Source organism: Asterias amurensis, chromosome 9 (genome assembly GCF_032118995.1).
Source record: "Asterias amurensis chromosome 9, ASM3211899v1".
In the NCBI taxonomy this organism is placed as follows: Eukaryota; Metazoa; Echinodermata; class Asteroidea; order Forcipulatida; family Asteriidae; genus Asterias; species Asterias amurensis.
This window is the reverse complement of record NC_092656.1, coordinates 19,679,089-19,701,060: the sequence shown is the minus strand read 5'-3', so window position 1 is coordinate 19,701,060 and position 21,972 is coordinate 19,679,089. Positions and strand designations below refer to the sequence as shown.

At 37.5% G+C, this 21,972-nt stretch overlaps 1 protein-coding gene across 1 annotated transcript in view; it reads right to left on the bottom strand.

The window, feature by feature from the left end:
• Window positions 1-1,363: 1,363 nt before the first annotated feature.
• LOC139941440 (protein FAM219A-like) overlaps window positions 1,364-21,972 on the bottom strand; it is a 52,283-nt gene continuing 31,674 nt past the window's right edge. The window contains exons 4-5 of the mRNA XM_071937934.1: window positions 14,399-14,444; window positions 1,364-1,525 (exon numbers count right to left, since the gene is read on the bottom strand). Of these exons, the coding sequence (XP_071794035.1) occupies window positions 1,373-1,525; window positions 14,399-14,444 (199 nt within the window). The 3' untranslated portion in view covers window positions 1,364-1,372. The remainder of the gene's footprint in view (window positions 1,526-14,398; window positions 14,445-21,972) is intronic.

Sequence of the window (21,972 nt, the reverse complement as noted above, 5' to 3'; positions counted from 1 at the left end):
TCAATTTGATAAACAAATATGAAGTATTTGATAGATCCCCCAGGGTTCAGGGCGGATTATGGACTGGGTTCAACTGGGTTCCATCTCATATTTGAGCATCTATTCACATATGTAAGAACCAATATTTGGAAAAGCACAGAACATTTCATGCACACATAAATGTTAATATAATGCTTTGGTAGTTCAAGAACTTTCAGTGTATCGCAACACTGAAAGAATGCTTTGCAGTCCCACAAAGTTGAAATGGTGTACAATAATAAATATTAAATTTCCCACTTCAAGATCCAACAGAAACACCACCAGAGGCAACGAATCCTGGTCCTCCGACTCGCTAAAATGCAGCATATAATTCCGGACCGATGGATGAATTTCAATACTAAATGCATTAAGCAATACTACACTTTCATTGAGTAAAGTTTGTGAAACTAAATCACGGAAATGGCTACATATCCTTCAGAACCAGCTGGTGGGTGCCTACCTACCCGGAGGCAGTCCCGATATTAAATCGTACACGCACATAGATATTGAAGTATATATTGCAGGATAAGTTTCAATAAAATGAGCTTAAATCTTGTATTTTCCGTCTTGAAAATAGACTTACATTGCTTTGCCTCTTGGCCACAGAACAGAAGTCGGAGGTTTTCGGGGGAAGCAAATAGTCAAACACGTCCAAATGTGTAAGTTGCACCACAAAGTGAGTGCAAAGATTCCATATTCAAAATGAAGATTATGACATTACTTTAAGTTCTAGAAGATATTTCCAAATAGCATCAATAATGCATTCTTCTTGACCAAATCTAAAAAAAGTCCAAAGGATTTTTCCTCATTTTGTGGAAGCAAGGCCCACATGCAATACATGTACACCAATTAGCTTAGCACAGTAAAATATTGCTAAGCAGAAAACCAGTCAAAATTAAATAAAGTTTGCATTATCTTGACTGGTGTGGACTGGTGCCCCGTTTTTTTTTTTTTATCACCCAATAAATTTGCTATCAATATTTTCTGCTTACAGCTTTTGGTTCCATGTTTGGTTTTAAATAGGTAAATGAATTTGTTACTTAACAGCGGATTTCTGTTAAGCGGCCATTAGTCACTGCATGTAATTGTATCAGAAAAAAAGGGCTCAATTTAATTGATTACACAACATAAAAATTAATAGACATCGGGATAAGGGCAGTACAAATTGCAACAATATTGAGTTAGCTGGTAAACAAGCATGGCTACTAGTCACCACATGAAACTGGTACCAGTTCTAATACATGTATACAAACATAGTGTTATCTATGGAATCATGATTCATACATACAGTACCTATTTATATAAAATGTTTTTATGATATACACAAAATGGCAGAGAGAGAATGGTCCCGCTGTCACTGAATAGAGCACGTTACTTGGGTTGTTTGACAACAAATACATCGTTCATTCATTGGTCGAGGTGGTATGAGATCCAGCTCTTCATCGTCAGGTATTTCGTCCAATCGGAAGCCATCTTTCAGAAGCTGCTGTCTTAGATCTTGGGTTGTCTGTTGATTCAAAAGATAAAAAAGGTCACTTACTAAAGAGAGGGTACGCCTTGTCTTTTTTAGGAGAGTTTCTAAGTTGCGTCTTGCTTTAGAAAACCTCTGCAAATCATCCATGTTTTTTTTCTTCAAACAACATTAGATTTGTCACATATAAAGATTGTTTGTTGGATACTGTACTCAGTCCAAATGATACCATAATAAATTGTAAAACAAAATCAAAATTATAAAGATACTGAAAAATAAAATACTGAAAAACGAACTTGTTTATTTACTTTAACTTATAAAACGAAACTGTGGGCAATAACTCACAAATGTTTGTCAGCAAATAGTAAAAATATTTCTCAAACTTAATTTCAAAATGTCAAGTTTTTTTGTTTTTTTTTGGGGGGGGGGTGCAGCTTTATTCAAGAAACCATTCAGGGATGTTTGTGATATTAATCTCATTAAGAAGTTATGGTAGTCCACAGAATTGAGTCAACATTTAAAGGAACATGTTGCCTTGGATTGGACGAGTTGGTCTACGAAAAGCGTTTGAAAGCGTTTGTTATGAAATGTATATGGTTAGAAAGATGTTTTAAAAGTAGAATACAATGATCCACACAAGTATCACTCAAAATTACACCGGTTTCATTTTACGTCGCGAACTAACACGGTCGGCCATTTATGGGAGTCAAATTTTTGACTCCCATAAATGGCCGACCGTGTTTTTCGCAAGGTAAAACGAAAACCACGCAGTTTCGAGGCATATTTGTGTAGATCATTGTATTCTACTTTTACAATATCTTTCTAACCATACCGATTTTATAACAAACGGTAACAGAACGCTTTTCAAAGACCAACTCGACCGATCCAAGGCAACGTGTTCCTTTAAGACTTTATCACCCAACAAAAGACAAGCTTTTTTCCTGAAGAGCAGATCTCGGAGAATATTATCACAAGAAAAAGACACAGAGACGTCATAGTTCATTCTCCCTCCGTGAGAAAAATGAGAGTAATCTCAGCCCACACAAGGATCACACACAAAAAAAACCTTCTACAAATCTTTCTGCTAGAGTTTTTATGTCACGACGCCAAGGCAATCTTGTCTTGTGATCTTAATTCCTTGAACCTTTCCTGAATTGGTACGGTCATACATGTGAGCTGTCTTTCTAGAGTGCAGCCAACTTCACAAAGAGTGCTACAACCTATAGTGTATTTAACTGGGTGTTGGATACTACTTGCAATTTACAGGGGGGTTTACCCCCCTTAATACCGAACGATTGAAAGTATCACACCGATCCATTTGACTGGATGAGAATTTAATATGGTTTACTTTGCTGTTTAATATGGTGCAGGTTTTTTTTCCTCATTCATTTCTAAATGAAGACTACCATCCCTCCCCCTGTGAAGAATTAAATAGTGTGTCGTCAAATAATTGACAATAGGCCTATTACATGGAAACAATAAAAATGGCTTTTAACATCCAGTATAAAAGGAACAACTCTGCTTTTTAAAACGTGTTTTTCTTCTGAAAGTTTCAAACTAGACTTAAGTTTTTGTTGACGTCACTGTCATCATCATGAAAAAGTTGCAATTACAACTATTCATCAAGTAAAAGTCTAACTACATGTAAAGGTTCAAGAACCTTTACTTTCTTAAAAATCTTGCAGACAAACTTCAGGGAAAAGGAAAAAAAAAACAAAAAAATCAGTACAAAAACAAGGTGTTGGTGCACATATTGCACGAACACTTAATTAAAGTAAACTACGGATATAAAAGTACAATACAATACAAAATAAAGTGCAGTTTTGCTGTTGGCCGAACACCTACAAAAATATCCTCTAGGGTTGTTTAAGATTTGGGTAGTAATGGCAAGACACAATCAAGGTAAAATGAACATGGTATTTATAGACCCCTTTTAATATCAACCACAAACACTCAGTGCTTTTCAGCATTTGATGTTTCAAAAATCTTTTATCCACTTCTTGCTTTTTCATTTTTATACATTAAGCACAATCTTAAAACAGAATTGATTCCTTCAATGAAACACAATGTGACTCGACCTCCCCAGTGATTTCAGCCACATCTTTTTCTCATTTTGTTTGGGGGACGGAGACGATAGCAAAACATCACAAGAGACTACAGGGATTCTGTATACATTGAATGATGACACAATCAAAGACGACCATGTTTAGAACCCACTGTTGTCATTGCAACGTTCAGCAAACTCTGACATTTCAAATATCCAGGTAGATTTTGATTCAACCTTGCTCTCTCGACGACGGATCAGGAGGGAGAGGGGGGAATATGAGAATGTAGGAACATAGAAAAACAGACATGGGCGAGCTGGAATGCAATTATGTTTGCCTGACGTGAGGAGTTGTAAGCTCCTCGCCAGTATGTCATAATTCCAAGAGGAAAATGAAATGATCATTCAATGTCGGATGGTAGAATGTTCCATATCGCTTCTCTTGGTCGTCGGAATCTCATATATGAACGTGACTGTGTGCCTTTATTAATATACTTGCTGATCAATTACTCCTATGCAATAAGATCTAACAGAAAAAAAGCAATCATCAATAATTGTTGAATATCAGGCATGGTGACATTTTTAGCGGAAGTAATAGTTTTGAGGATTGATTAAAGCCATTTGATGAGAATTTTCATGAGGTTGCGATAAAGTGAAAGGAATGAAACTAAATCAAGCTCTACTTTACATTAGGGTAATTCCATGTCAATTCAACCAAGAATTTCCACTTTAAAATTTAGGGATCAATATAACAGGGACCCATGAGAAACGGTAAAAGAAACCAAACATTGGTAATGGTGCAGAAGCTATTGCCTCATGCAAATCATACACGCGTCTTTAAGATGATGAATTTTTTCTGATTGTAAATAGAATTGGCTGGATTTCTAGATGAGATTGAAATCTGGTCTGGAGGCTGTCAGGGCTCCAGCGTCTTGGGCCGAGGCAGGTCTTCAAGGCGGGTCTCTAAGGCACAGCTAGGTCTCTCAGACTAGGCTCATTATTTCTTCAACTGAACAGTAGCAGCAAGGCTTCATGCTTAACACCCACTTCCACTCAACATTCTTAATAATGCAGAGTGGAGAGACTATTGTGCGTGCTGTATACCGCTAGAAAGTCATCCCATTTGAGATAAGTCCTTTAGAGCTGGGAAGCATTTGAAAAAGGTCACACATTCATGTTTTAAATGTCTTATATTAACTGCAGAGTTCAATTTGTTATGTAGTGTACCTTACCCGAGGAGCAGTAAGATTTGTTATGCCCCCTCCCCCTTCCCGGTGAAATATGATTAACAACACATCCCCAAGAGATACAAAGCCAAATAAATTTAAAACATGATTTACAGACCATCCATAAATATTTATCACTTCTGAAACTTATCCTTCATGTTCTGCATCTGGATAATCTCAACGTTTTTTTTTTTGACATCTTCTTGATTCCTTTTCTTGGTAGTAACATGATATCTCAAGATCAGCCATTTGTCATAATTTTGACTTTCTTATCTCCAAGAAAAGGTGACTAGGTACCTGCTAATTTATGCACATCATTCTGCCGTGGGGTGCGAACTTGTAATGTCAAGGTGTATGATTCATCTCCTGGACAGACGGCCGACGGCCATGAAATCATCACAGCATCCTTGGGCTTCCTTCCCTCGTCGACACCACAATCTCAAAGGTGCAACCTCGTCAAACCATCAGACCCAAACCTCAGCCAATATCCCCACATAGATATTCACAGGAGTGAAGGAATGAGACTGACTTATCTTTGCAGTGCATCAGTTTCTAACGAGGTTGTAATTTGATCTTAAATCGAGTTAAGCTAGTCTAGGAGGACACTTATACTCAGCCAAGCGCGGATCTTAAGATATAATTAGCTCGCTGTACGGATGTGTGCTCATGTGATTATAAAGATGTTTCTTACACAAAGCTTTAGATTAATTAACCTTTTCCTTCCGATAACTCACAGTTGAAGGAGCTTAGGGTTTTATAAGATGGGAGCAGTAACTTCTTCAGAATAAGGAGAGTTGTCATCTTAATCTTTATGCATATTGAATAGAACGCCTGACCCAGAAGAAAAATACGTAAGTAATTAATGAAGCATCACAAACAATCATCCACAGACGTTCAAAATATACATGTATTCACAAATCAAATAGCCGAAGATACTTTTGTGTAAACAACAAATGCTCCATTTGTATGAAACATTAACGACTAACGCTTTAATGCACTAAAGAGAATTCACCTTAAAGAATTCACCTATCTTGTATAAGATAGTAACATCTTGGACCAAGACTAGGAGGTGATCAGACAATAGAGTCATTGATTGGGAAAGACTGCCCTCTTTTGTTCTCCTCATCAAATGAAAAGAATAAAGAAGAAAAACAGGAAAGATTGGAACTCTAAGAGACAGTATCCCTACCCCCGGCCACCCACGCAGAGAGAAACTGAAAAGACGAAACATTGATGTGTGAAAGAGGAAACTCCAGAATCAAATCAGCAGCAACTATTCAATTCAATAAATCTATGCAATTTGCCTCCTCTCCCACACACAAAAATCGGTAAAGATATAATCAAAGAAATTTCTTTTTACAAAGCCCTGGGGAAAAAAAAGGTGTCCATCCTCAAGAACAGAATGACCTAAGATACAGTGTGCCAGTCATAGAGTACACAGTCAACAGCAATTTTTTATTGGAACCCAATATCCTCTTACAAAAAGGGAGTTAATAAGACATTTTTTCCCAGCTCGGAAAGTAAGATTATAGCAACTGTAAGTTGAGACATATACATGTAAGAGCTTTTCAGTGTAGCATTCAACATCTGCGAAGGGAAAACATCATCATAAGCTTTTAGGTCAGACTCAATAATCTTATTCCTCCTCTAAAGGCCGGTTTATAGTCGGTCGCGCGATGGTCGTGCGATGGAAATCTTGCGCGCGATCTTGAGACTGAGGCCTAAAAACTGTGTCTTTTTATGATTGCGCGTCAAGATTTCCATCGCGCGACCATCGCGCGACCGACTATAAACGGGCCTTTATTCTAAAAAGAGTCACAATGGTTTTAAGGCCATCGTATCCAATTGGCGGCTACGGCTTAGATCTATGACTGTGGCTAAGGGTGTTGCTAAGGATGTCCTATACTTCAACACATGATGAAGCAGTGATCCAGCCATAGCCGTAGCCGCCAATTCCGACATGGCCCTAAGATATCACAACCCCCAAAAAGCGCAAACTGCAAGGAAAGAGAAACATCTCCGCCAAACATATCAATTCGCCGAGGTCAATACAGCTGGTCTTTCGTGCCAGACTCTTTTAATGGGATCAAAAATCTACTCTCTTGTCTTCTTTATCTTTAAGCTTGACCTGCTTCCCATCCTTTCCCCTGATTCCGTTTGAGTACTGAGACCGTACTTTAAGTTCACAGAAAATGCTCCATTAAAGCCAAGTACGTGTACAATTTGAAAGGTGGCACTAAAAGGACTATTTACTCAACTGGACTTTGGCTCCGGGAAAGTGAACCAAATCTTTTTAGTTTTGCCTTGTTTTCTAGAGAAAGCTGTAGCCATCAATACATTGTAAGATTGGAGTGAGTGATAAAATAGCTGCTTTTATAAAGCCATTAGGAAGGGAATGAGTGATTGGTAAGGGGGGGGGAATGAGAAGTGGACTATTCCCAAGAGGAGTATTAATAATAATATTTAAAGTGCAACAACTGCTCCGACCTTCTAATATATTTGATAAATATCCAAGAAAGCACCAAGCAACACTAATTTGGATAGGAAAGTTGAAATAATCAGCAAAACCTCTTCATCAGTAAAAACCTCGGCCTATAAAGCCTTACATCATAGAAGCTTAGGGGAAACAATGCTGTACTTGAATACATGATAGCTCGGTGAAGTGGTATCTTTCCTCGCCCTCCACCTCTAGGACCCTGGTTTATATCACTCCAGGGGCACTATATGGATTTTTGTTTTAAGGCTCTACCTTACTGCGTGGGCTTTCCCTGGAATACTTCTCTGAGATTTTCCTCCCACATCTAAAATTGAAACTTCTTTCCTTGTCTTCTCTCCAGGGTCCTTGGTTAGTACAGTGATGAAGTTTGCTTTTCTGAGAGTCCTTGGCTTCACAACCAGAATAAATTAAAAGAAACAAATGATTCCAGGTAAAAGGGCCCTGGTGGAAGGGACAAGTTAAAAAGTAAGAGAGGTAAGGGGTAAGTCCTTGAAGAGTAATGATGTGGTCGGGTTTTGAATGTGTAATGATGTGGTCGAGTTTTGAATGTGCAATGACAGAGATCAATCATTGAAGACGCAAGAGGAATTATACAGGGCTAGTATACACACTCAAAATGTGCAAAGTTAAAGGAAGCTTTGAACCTAGCAACTGTACTTGAATAATTTTCCTAGCAACTCTAAGAGATGCCATTGATATGAGACAAAATGACATCCCCGTATAGCCGAAGAATGACTTGATGAATAAGTATCACACTCTGATGTTTTCCAATCTTGCACTTTGTACCATGAAACATGCATCAACATAAATTCAACTTTCACTAATTGGGTTTCAGTGATGCATAACAGAACAAACAAAATAACTTTCAACGTGTATTTATTGTAGGTAATTAGATCTGTCAGATGATTTAAAAAAAAAAATGCAAGTTGTTGTCAGCTCTTACACAAGATTTGTGCCGCCATATTGACATTTAAACACAAGTACTACATTGAAATTGCTACAGTCCGAGTAGTGCTGTACTAAAATACATTATGGATGATCTATCTAATGAAGGCCATGTATAAAACATGATTTGCGTGGTAATATGAGCTTGCTAATTTAAGTGGTACGTGGTCATATTGTATGATTAGTGCTTGTATTAGGTAAGGTCAGTTTAAGACCTTTAGCATGCTACGACCAACCACTATACACAAACCTGAAGGTTAAATAGAGAGTCGGCTGTAACAGAATTTAGAATGATCCAACGTTAAGTATGAATGAGAATTAGTGACTATATTAACTCTGCATACAAAGGGAACATAACACGATTTCTCTCCATATTACACTTAATGGCAACGTCAAAGACCAGTTATCTCACTTGATGTATCCCAACAAATGCATAAATTGACAAATCCGTGAAAATTTGGGCTCATTTGGTCATTGAAATTGCAAAAGCAAAAAAAAACCTTACAAATTGCTGTGCTTTCAGATGACAGAGTGAGGCTTCAGGCCTTGAGTCTTTCTCATATTCAAATAAATATTTTAGTGAGAAATACTCTTTCTCAAATTCAGAGGGAGCTGTTTCTCACATTGTTTTATACTAGCAACAGCTCTCCATTACTCGTTATCGAGTTAGTTTTCAAGCTACTATATATATTTTGAGTAATTACCAAAATTAATGTGCCCAGTGCCATTAAACACTAACCCAAAAGTTTTGTTTAAATGCAATATGGTTTAACTAATTTGTCTTATCAATTCCTCTGAAGATTTTGTCAAAGAACTTTCTTCTAAACAAGCCATTTAACAGAAATCCTTTCCAGGTCTTACCAAACACCAGAACACCCAATACATGTTAACCAGACACTGCAGACCATTGGCACAATTATCCGATTAAGAAATGAACAAGTTAAATCAGGCATGGTCAACCAAGTTAGCAACTGTTCCAATTGAAAACAAAATCCCCTTCTTTCTCTTGATTGAGCTCTTTCACTTTAACAAGATTTTCCCCGCCTTGCATTTCTGACTGATTCAACCGCCACAAACGTCCTCGCTTGAATGTAATAAAGAGCTAGACACATTCATGAAACACAGACCAAGCCAGCTGGAAAATTCTCGGCCAAGAAATCGTGAGATAGCAAGTAGATAAGATTGACTCGTTGCGGAAACGGCCGACTGTCTAAGATACACAGCCCGGAGAAGCCTTTGTTGTGTTTAGCATCCCCCCATCCCCCGGTACCTTTTATAAGGTTTATGGGAACATGGGTAGAGGCAAAATATGATGAGAGTTTTCAATTAAACCAAACCTTTTTTTCTCTGATGAAAACAGAGGATTGATATCATTGCAATCAAAAAGCTTTATTAAAGAGTCTTTTGAACAAAAAAGCAATCTCCATTTTTTGCTACCAATATACACTAATCCTTGACTTTTTGTGTGAAATATGTCTTTTATACTATTGAGGATAAATTAATATTATTGTCATCCCGGTGCTCTCATAAATATAACATTTTATTATCTGTAGTAATTTAGGTCTTATAGTTTATACAATTCAGAAATTATAAGCAATGGCAGAAATACGTAGTTACTGTTTCCAATTAGCAAATCCTTTCTTGAGCATGGTAGAAGGTATACTCCAATCAATACATCAAAGCTTTGGGGGATGCTTGAATTTAAACCAAATGTATTGTTACATTATGTTGAGTGTAGGCCTTCATAAAATCTTGCAGTAATTAAATAAATATGTCTATTTCACTGCAGAAAAGTAAGATAGCTGTTTAGGAATAATTTTCCTTTTTATACCAGAAAATAATATTAATTTAAATTGCTACACACTTGGTTGACTATGCTTAATAATTATTTCAAGCCAGTATCTTGATGCATCGAAATTATGGTAAATTTTATCAATTTAATCAACATGGTTTCTGGAAGGGTTTCGTTTACTTTTGTTTCTTTTATATTTTTATAAAATCTAATCTATGGTGATGGAGGCCTAAGTTTAAAAAAAAATTAAACATAGATTTTTCTATTTTTTCTGATGAACCAAAGTATGTGATCAAATGATTCAAGTGGGAGAATTTGTTGTGAAAATGACGTCCAATAGAAAAGGCTGTAAACACTAGACTGCAACCAAATTCATCTGGTTCCCTTACTGCAATAACAATTATGAATGCTGGTTTTAATTACACCCTAAAGGGGCCAGACTGAGCTAAATTTCATGGCTCCGGTTAATATGGAATTCTATAGACGATGTGACCCATGTTTACATTCAAACCGCCTTTGTTGAAAAAACACTGTATACGACATGTTTCGCCGGTCAAAAAGACGCGTAGTCATGGTAAGATTGCATACACTTTCTAGCTGGCTGCCAAAACACAAAGGTTTTGCCCGGCGGTATAAGCACGAATCATGTTATGGTTTTCGAGTGACGTCAGAGGTCACATCGTCTATTTTACAGTCACATTTCTCAGCGTTTAGGAATAGGTGCCAAATTGATACGCTCATTGTGTAAGGGAGTTATGCTCACTAACCTGCTACCTGGGCCCATTTTCAATTAGCTGCTAAGCAGAAAATATTCCTTTACAATTTTCTCCTCAGACAAAATATGCAGGATACCCGTTACATGTACGACACATGACATGGCATTTTGGCTGGTAACTTAGCAAGCAAGGTTTTGTTGTACTTAAAAGCTTTTTGTGCTCAAGCAACTCTATGAAATTGGGCCCAGAAATAGTAGTAGTAGGCCTCCATCCGTCTCGAAAGGCGACGGACTTGTAACTGGGGGACATTGTTCGGCTAGGGATGGCACTTGCGGCTGTGGCTTGCAAGGCCTACCCGGGAGTGGCAGTCGCGATGGCAGCCCCGACAGCCGGTAACCACAGCAATGCAACTCAAGGCCTTGTTTTCCCTCTCCAGACCTGACTTATTTACATTGATTGGACAATATGGCATCAGTTTGATACAGATCTATTATTCTATCACTAATCAGCTGATCGGACGAGCCTCCTACAGGAATACATGGAGTCTTCGACTGATATCGAAGTGCGACAAGCCGTGATGGAAAACCCTCTATAGGGAATTTCCCTGCAAAGTACAGTGCACCTAATCAGGAATGAGCCCCATCAATTAATCTTACATCAGATGCAGACGCTTTTTTACAAAACAGACGTCGCCATGAAAATGACGTTCTACCCGTTTCCTATACCAGCAGATGTTTTGAATTGTTCAGTCCTATGATTTTTCTATTATTGCACTTTTTACAAGCTTGTGATAAATTGTAATGTCAACATTTGTACCGTTGCGCAAATTCCCATTTTCTCATTTCTAAAAAAAAAATTAGTTTTTAGTATGACATGTTTTTTGTTATGATAGCTAACCCACAATCATTAAAGCTCATACAACTTTACATGGTTTTGATAGGTTCAGAACTGCATTATATAATTATCTTATCAATTTTACGAGGTTTTGTTGAAACAAATAAAACTAATTATACAAAACTCAACAATACTTGTGAGAACAAAGAGCCATTTCATAAAAAGTTGCGTGTGTCAAACTGGTCGTAAGATGAATTTCCAAAGACTCAATCTAAATCAATAAGCAAAACATGATGTCACAAACCACAAACTCACCTCTCAGTAAAAAATTAAGACCAGAACAATTTGATTAAAAATTACAAGTTTGAAAGTAATATTCTAGTGGTTTAAAACAAGTTACGAGTAAAACTAACCCGAGGTGTTCTGTCTGGACCCACACAGACCTTAAAAGCAAAATTAACTGACAAAAAGAAACGTCAATTTCAAAATAATCTCAATTAATGTTTGTGTAACTTCTTAATTTACCTGAAGGGATGCAAAGCTCATTTTAAAAGAAATATACACATAGGGTTTGAATGAAGTCGATGTGAACCAAAACCTGAAAACACGAGTATCTTCAGAATAAGCTTTTAAAAGTTTGCCTTCGGACACAAAAATTTCTGTCAGAAGAAAGATTGCGGACATTGTTTGCCAAAATAGCCTTTGGGGGTCGTCACACAGTAGAATCTTTTAAATACACTTTATTTCTTGGAAACTTTCAACCGGGCAGTTTGATAAGTGTCAATATTTTCTTCAATTCTTTTCATATTAGGCACTCTTTGATAACTGTCAAGCTTTTAAAGCCATTGGACCCTTTCGGTACAGGAAAAAAAAAAAAAGTTCACAGATTTAGAAATAACTTACAGGGTTTACAGAATAGTGGTGAAAGACTTCTCTTAAAATATTAGTCCATGAAATGCTTAACTTTTTGCGAAAACAGTAAAACAATATCAATTCTCGATAGCGAGAATTACAGATTTATTTTAAACACATGTCATGACACGGCGAAACGCGCGGATACAAGGGTGAGTTTTCCCGTTATTTTCTCCCGACTCCGATGACCGATTGAGCCTAAATTTTCACAGGTCTGTTATTTGATATAGAGGTTGTGAGACACGAAGTGTTGGCCTTGGACAATACTGTTTACCGAAAGGGTCCAATGGCTTTAAAAAAACCAGAATGAAAATACAAAATGACAAAGGCGATGCTTCTTGATGTTTGTACAATGAATGTAGTCTATATATGTTTGGTTTGCGGTAACACCATGTGTGTATCTACTTGCCAGGTAGAGTTGTTCTTAGGGAAATGTCTTGCTTAATTCTACTGCCGAGGAGTAGATAATCGGAGGTTCGGGAGACTTCTCAGTTCTGAAAAGAACTGTCCTGCTTTATAACTATTACCAGGGCGGATGGTATAGAAATATGACTGGACTACTACTTTAGCTTATGGGATCGTAATAACTGTACTGCCGCGGAGTCAGTTCGGATTTGGTCTCAACGTTTCGACTAGCTTGCTCTAGTCATCGTCAGGAGACTGAAGAGGTAAAGAGGAGTGGGCTTATTTACCTGGCAAGTAGATACACACATGGTGTTACCGCAAACCAAACATATATTGATACCCCACCATGCAATGCCTCAAATCCTATGAATGTAGTCTACCCACACAAGATATGTAGCATCCTCCAGCATTACAAATGTAACATCAAAGACAAATTATCAAAGATCCTAAAGAGGGAAATATATATAAGATTTGAGGCATTGCATGGTGAGGTATCAATGTATATTTGGTTTGCGGTAACACCATGTGTGTATCTACTTGCCAGGTAGAGTTGTTCTTAGGGAACTGTCTTGCTTTATTCTTATGGTAATAGTTAAAAAGCAGGACAGTTCTTTTCAGAACTGAGAAGTCTCCCGAACCTCCGATTATCTACTCCGCGGCAGTAGAATAAAGCAAGACAGTTCCCTAAGAACAACTCTACCTGGCAAGTAGATACACACATGGTGTTACCGCAAACCAAATATACATTGAGGGAAATATAGATCTTTATTTTGACCTTTTGGTTCCCCCAAAGCCATAACTGCCTTGGGAACATTTTATCGCAGTTGTGCAAAAAGAAAAACATATAGCTCCATTCTTGTTTATTTCTCAACTTCAAAGCAAATAGGCATCAGTTGGGCATCTACATGTATGCACACAGAAAGGTGTAACATAGCTAGCTACCACCGATGTCAGATGGCATAGAGTCAGCCATCTTTACGACCCGGGATTGAATCAAGTCGATTAAAGGAATAGGTCTCATACTTCAAAACTTAGCTTCACAAACCTTGTAGGAAAAAACACTGAGCGCTTTAATACGCCCCTCGTGTGATAAAGCACTATATAAGAACCTAATATACGACCTAGAATTACTTCTTGATGATGTGAAGAAAGTAGAATAAGATCACCCTTATGAAAAAGAGCCTTTCTTAAGAATCAAAACAACCAACAGCAGTTTGGTCCGGTGTACTAATAAGCTAAACCCTTCAATTTTCGAAACTCATCCAAGTTATGTTTGGGAGTAATCAACATTGCTTAAGGATTATGATGGATATAAGAGGGGTTATAAGACAAGGCGCTAAGCGCGTAATTGAGACTAATATCAATGTTAATAAGGGTTATAAGTCAAACTGCTAAGCAAGGAATTGGAGCCTAACATCAATGAGATAGGGTTGTAAGTCAAAATGCTAAGCTCATAGTTGGAGCTTAACATCAATGAGAAGAGTTACAAAATTAAAATCACTAAGCGCGTAATTTGAGCTTAGTATGTTTGTACTTACCTGTGATGGAGCAGAAGACAGGGCTACGATATCAAATTCATCTTCACTGTGAAGCAAACAAAAATCACAAATAATACAATGAGCGAATGGAGTCATGTATGATGAAGATAGATTTTTTATTTTTTATTTTATTTTTCCAGCCATCGATTTCACTCGTCTTATCTCGAGTTAGGACGAGGGGTTAGGACGAGTAACTCGGTTAGGACGAGTAACTCGTCCTAACTTACTCGTTCTAACTTAGGATTAATCTTAAGGTCTGCATGCTACAGTGCAGGGTTGGGACTCGTCCTAAGTCATAAGATTAATCCTAAGTTAGGAAGAGTGTTGTGAAATCAACAGCAGAACATGGAAAGATTGGTTATGGTATGTTCAGGGAACTTTCTGCAGAATCAGGGAGAGTCTGCAGCTCGTATAGATCATACCCTATTTCACAATGGAGCAAAATATTACAGACACTAATTTTCTATATGAACGTTTCTTAGTAGATTTTATAAACGATTTGCAATTTTGACATTTTAACAAAAACATAACCATTGGGATTTTGAAAGTATCCAAATAAACAGCAAATCAGGGATGATGCCTGTGTGATATGTTGTTTCTTTACATCCCCCCCCAAAAAAAAAATGGGGAGAAGAACTTACGTAGAAAAGCAAAGGAGCCGCAATTGATTTTCACCGCTGGGTAAAGATCTGGCAAGTTCACTTCCCAACAATCAATAGCAGATGAGATTGAATTAGCGTAACTAGAACCGACCCCTAGTTTAACTGAGCTTGCAGCTGGTCAACAATCACAACTTTAAAGCGGAAAATGTTTTCATTTCATCTTATTGGCCCCCAACTTTGCGAGGCAAAATTGTTCTCTTGCATTATTTGAGTAAAAATGAGTCACAACTCTTTATTTTACATCTATTAAATTTGCTGGTGTAGCCACTGCCTCTTCAGGCTACCAGTCAAGCAAAGTGGTCCAGTGGCTCTAGAAATTACAATTTGCAAATGGGACACTTTTTCTGATTACATTAAAACAAAAAACTGTTCCAGGAAACAAAACAAATGCAATCAAGGGAAATAAATTAGTAAGAAATGTTTGAGGGCAGTGGACACTTTTGGTAATTGTCAAAGACTAGCCTGTAGACAGGTCACAGGTGGTGTATCTCAACATATGCATAAAATAACAAACCTGTGAAAATTTGAGCTCAATCGGTCATCAAAGTTGCGAGATAATAATGAAAGAAGAAAACACCCTTGTCACACGAAGTTGTGTGCAATTTAGATGGTTGATTCCGAGGTCTCGGAATCAAATTCGAGGAAAACTACTTCTTTCTCCAAAACTATGGCACTTCAGAGGGAGCTGTTTCTCACAATGTTTTATACCACCAACCTCTCCCCATTACTTGTCACCAAGAATGGTTTTATGCTAATAATTATTTTGAGTAACTACCAATAGTGTCCACTGCCTTTAAAGTGACAAAATAATTTGATGTGTTTAGAAAGAAGCCTAAGTCAATATTACATAAATTCTGTATCTTCTAAAAGCTAAAAAGCAACCCTGAAGTAGACTGTTTTCCCAGGGGTTAGGTATAATTGACTGTATGTACGTCACTAATACCTTCAATAGGATTAAAACCACTCTGCGGAACACAATCTCATTTCCCAAAGTTTGTAAACTCGTAGAAATTGCTTGTGCGAACATTTGAAGGGTGACAATTTGAAGACGGCGGGAGATTAAGTCTGTAAGTTCAATGTCCTGCTGGACGGATATAGAGTGGACTGAAAACTCAATAATAATAATTATAATACTCAGTTTTTATATAGTGCTTTATACGCCATGTCTCAAAGCGCTTCCACTACCCCTGGTCACTGGGCCTTAAAGACAGTGGACACTATTGGTAATTGTCAAAGACCAGTCTTCTCACTTGATGTATCTCAACATATATATGCATAAAATAACAAACCTGTGGAAATTTGAGCTTGATTGGTCATCGGAGTTGCGAGATAACTATGAAAGAAAGAAACACCCTTGTCACAAGAAGTTGTGTGCTTTCAGATGCTTGATTTCGTGACCTCAAACTCTATTAAACTTGAGGCCTCAAAATCAAATTCGTGGAAAATTACTTCTTTCTCAAAAATTAGTCACTTCAGAGGGAGTCGTTTCTTACAATGTTTATTACCATGAACCTCTCCCCATAACTCGTTACCAAGTAAAGTTTTATGCTGATAATTATTTTGAGTAATTACCAATAGTGTCCACTGCCTTTACAGAAAAATCAGCGTCTGTGGTTCTGGTTCAGGCCACTCGTCCACTCCGAGCAAAATGTCAAATGTCACAGCTTTGGGGACTCTATTACCCATGAAACCCCTGGGAAATATTCACTCAAATCCGGAGACAGAAATAAGAAAGGGACAATCTTTCATCTTTTATGTGTCTTTATAGCTTCGGGGGAAGGAGAGCGCTCGGGACTTGAGGTGATAGGCCCGCACTCGCATGCAATGCATTCCTAGAACCTAAGGTGAAATACTGATGTACAATTGAGGCAAAATCTTATTTGATATCTAAAGAAAGATTAATCATGGAATCGTTCGACATCTAAGATGGGACGAGGGCAGAGGGGAGATGACCATATGAAAAACAGAAGATGAGATGTCACAAGGAACAGAGAATAAAAAGGAAGATAAAAGTTAGCGATATGGAAAAAAAAAACATCCTGAAGGAATGACCATCTAGGAAGGATTCCCGAGGGAGGATTACCAATAAAGAAGACAAGGTCTCTAGGATTAAATCTTATAATCCGTCAAGTTATAATCATGTTTAAATGTCTATCAGGCAAACAAAATAATTCATATCTTTTCTACTTGAAGCTGTGCTATTTCTTAACAAAACCACACACAATTTTTAAAAAGAAAACATTAGTTCAGTTGCATGTGATGTCTAATCGGATTTCCTAACTCATAAATTATGCATTTGCGAGGTTCCATCAGAGCTTCAACGTGAAGATAAATAATTGATGAGGAAAATAAATCCCTAAATCACATCGTTTGCTGACTGCACACGCCTAATAAGAAGTCGATTTTAAAACCATTCTCCACCACAGACTTGCAATTTCAAAACATTTACACAGTTTCCAACACAGATTTCCATCATTGATTAAAAATGCTCCCACACACAGATTTATTTAGTCTCTGTTTACAATCTCTGGAACTTTGTTATGATCATGTCCCTCTATTGCAGAGCTTGCATCTTGCAATCAGGGAGTTCTCAGACAACAATCACGGAGATATTTATGAATTACATTCAACATTAAAGGGTATATATGTACTTTTTCTTACAAAAAAACACAATGTCCACAAATTTACATTAAACTTACACAGTTTGAAGATTATGATAGTAGAACGCATCCCTTGATATTTTAATTACTGAGGTGCTGTACTTTTTGAAAAATGAGTAAAAGTAATAATTTTCGTCTCAGTTTTAGCATGTAAAAAGGTATTAACCAGTTATGCTATGGTTTTGGTATAATATCATAACTGGGTAAGGGGATTTGACATGCTAAAATAATTTTGGTCTCATGAGACCAAAACTATTTTGTGACTTGTTTTACTCATTTCTCAAAAACTACACAACCTTAGTTAGTTATATTTGAAGGGAAGCTTTCCACTATCATTGTCTTCAAACCCTGTAAGTTTAATGTAAATCTGTGGACATTTTGAAAAAGTACCCGAATCCTTTAAGGGGGAAGTTTTCATAATCAGGGAGATTGACAAATTTGTTCATCAGAACATGAAAAGATTGGTTTATTTTCAGGGAACTTTCTGCAGAATCAGGGAGAGTCGGCTGCTCATGCTCAAAAACTAAATTTGGTTAAATATGTTTTTTTTTTTCCTACCTAAGAAGTTGATAGAAAATGTAGAGCAGCAAGAAACCAACCAGCGGTCTACTTCTGCATCATCCCTCGGGTAATCTAATAGGCACTATAGCGTCTTGTACAGATTCTTTCCTAGGAAATGTCGTGGGACCTCATGAAATATTGTGACAACTCTAAAAAGCCCATTTGCAATTATGCTGTAAACATCAGCTTGCTACATGTATGATTGCCAACGTCGTGTTTGAGGCACGCTCGGATGTGACTGGCAAAAAGATACATCAAATGTTGTGTCGTCTAAGCCCTAACTTTGAGAGGTACTAAGGAATGTAAGAGAGAAGGTGGAGGAGATGAAGAGGTTGAAGTACGAAACATGTATCAAATGTTGTTAAAATACTTTTCCAAGTCGTTTTTAGAATGTACACGCTCCTGAAGTATCGGTGTCTATTGACCAACTTGCATGCACGTCACACGCGGTGACTGTGCTACGCTCACTATTTAGGAAGTCAATGGGTTAGTAAGAAACACTGCAGTGCTTAAAATGAACACTAGACTGTATTTACGAGAGCAATGACACCCAAAGTAGCGCAAACAAGATTGTGATGATAGTCAATGCCCTCTCAACAACAATATATTTATAAATGTAAAAAAAATACCATATACAATTGCAAACACACACACAGACAGAAATTGGAAAAGTAAATTGTAGCATTACAGAACAACATCCCGTTAACCTACATATCAGAGAGAGAGCAGATAGAACTTAGTCTACAAAAACAAGACTAACACACTCATGCAATCCACTAGCGGTATTAAGTGCACTTAACTGACCAAGAACAAATAGGCCATTCGCCCCGAGGCAGGAAGAAAATTGCGTACTTTGTTGCCGCCAAAAACGCTTTCATTACCCAGATTCCCCTTGTGGTTGTTGAACAACTGGGGACCTTAAACAAATTCATGATCCTGGATTGTTTCCTCGGTTCATAAGGAGATGGCAGCCTTTCAAACGTCTTGTGGAAAGAATTTTTGTTTTCTCAATTTTTAACACCAGACAGATAAGGAATAGCATTGGTAATTTTATTTAATATACACATTCAAGAAACTTTCTTGCGACTCCCTCAGCAGAAAACCAGTCCCAAACCAATGTTGAGATAAACAGTACGATCCCCAAAAGTGCTTTAATTTAGAGAACAAATTCAACGGAAAGAGACCCAAGAAAATCCTATCGAATCCTCCAGATGGTTTTTCTTGAACCGACCGAATTCATGTTATTGTGGCTATCCTAGTAGCTTTCAAAGAATAATTGCACATTAATTCTACTTTTCCTGACATATATTTTTATCAATCGTTTCTGCCTTTTTTTCCAAGTAGCAATGTCAAGTATGTTTTACTTGAGCTATGACAGTTTCACAATTTCCTCTTGAACATGAAAAGTTGTTCATATAAATCAATAAAGACAAAGGCATCGTATTAAATCAGAAATAATGTTAACCCTAATAAAACAAAACAAAACTGAAACTTCTACATAATAAAATAATTTGGTAGTGAATTGATTCAACCATAAAATAACACAACAAGCCGCTGAAACATCATTTTTTTAATTTGGGGGAATTTACAAACAATAAAGCGTTTTCTGTTGGGTGATCAAGGGTCCCCATTTAGTGGGCATGTGTGCCTGTTGAGGGTTTCTCTTTGCACTAAGTTTTGATGTTTGGGCAAAAAACAGAAAACTAGAACCCTTCGCAATCCCATATTAACATTGTCATTGAAGGAGAAAATATATATCACAGTTTAGAGGTCTAAATAGTCACAAGCACGCCGCACTATTATAATGAATATTTACAGTCTAAATGTTAATGTCTGTCTGAAGGCAGCCAGGCATAATCAAGTCCGGTAAACATGAGCGTGTGCAGTAGGGGAAATGAGTGGGCACAAACTGCGTCACTCCAATTAAACCATCCGTATATCAAAATAACGTCCGTGTTAATTGGATTTTCACGCCACATTTCTGACCGAGGAGAGGGGGGCAGGAAGAGGGAAAGGGGAATGAAAGAGGGTCGGGAAACTTGCGACTGTTTTGATAATTTCTGAGATGGTTTTCTGATAAGCATTGACATAAGGATCTGGAACGTACCCTAAGGCAGACTTCAGAGTTTCATATTGAGGCTGTGCTAGATTCATTATTAAAAAAACAACTTTTATTGGGTGCGTTTTTTATCACGATAGAGCTGTCTTGAGATTCTTTTCTTAAGATTCTTTCTGGAGACTCTTTTTTGATTCTCTTTATTCAGAGGATTTAGGTCAATGCACACCAAGGAGGAGGCGACTTGACATGAGAACTTTTATTTTAAAGATTCATAAAAAAGCTTTCAGGTCTGATACTTCACGGAGGCAACGAAGGCGATTGCCTCCGTTGCCCCTGGTCATTGCCTTGGTGCCCTTGAAATGCTCCAGTGGAAATTTACAATCCCCTCATAGGGTGCCCTTTACCAAGGAGAAAATGACTTGGTGCCCTTGCCCTTTCAAAAATGAAGCATACAGGCCTGAGCTTTCATTGTTTAGAGCTTAATTTCATAGAGCTGCTTAAGCACAAAAAGCAGCTCAGCTTAAAATAATTTTGCTCAGTCAAATTTCATACAGTTTCAATTGTTGCCCCTGGTTCGCAGCTTTGCTTTAATAGCAAAGAAATTGGTTAAGCAAAGAAATGGGTAAAGAAATTGGTTAAAGCCATTGGACCCTTTCGGTAAACAGTATTGTCCAAGGCCCACACTTCGTGTATCACAACTTCTATATGAAATAACAAACCTGTGAAAATTTAGGCTCAATCGGTCATCGGAGTCGGGAGAAAATAACGAGAAAACCCACCCTTGTATCCGCGCGTTTCGCCGTGTCATGACATGTGTTTAAAATAAATCCGTAGCGAGAATTGATATTGTTTTACTGTTTTCTCAAAAAGTAAAGCATTTCATGGACTAATATTTCAAGAGAAGTCTTTCACCATTACCTTCTGTAAACCCTTCAAGTTATTTGTAAATCTGTGAATTTTTCTTTTTTTTTCTGTACCGAAAGGGTCCAGTGGCTTTAAAGGCAGGGGACACTACTGGTAATAGTCAAAGAACAGTCTTCTCACTGGGTGTATCTCAACATATGCATAAAATAACTAACCTGTAAAAATTTGAGCTCAATCGGTCATCAAAGTTGCGAGATAATAATGAAAGAAGAAAACACCCTTGTCACACAAAGTTGTATGCGTTAAGATGGTTGATTTCGAGACCTCAAGTTCTAAACTTGAGGTCTCGAAATCAAATTCGTGGAAAATTACTTCTTTCTCGAAAACTATGGCACTTCAGAGGGAGCTGTTTCTCACAGTGTTTTATACCACCAACCTCTCCCCATTACTTGTCACCAAGAAAGGTTTTATGCTAATAAATATTTTGAGTAATTACCAATAGTGTCCACTGCCTTTTTAAAGAACCAACACTCACACAAAAAGATTTACACATGGTTGTACCCGCAAGTTTACTATTTATTTATAGTTTCTTCTTATCTATCGACACCATGCAAAGCTTCAAACAATGCTTGGTTTAAGATTAATTCTGCTTAACGTCTTTATATAATTTGGCCCCGTTAACACCTGCTTAACAGCTTTATAAAATTGAGCCCTCTTAACACGCAGTTAAGACCGATACGGTTCTCTTAGCACCCACATTAAATACTT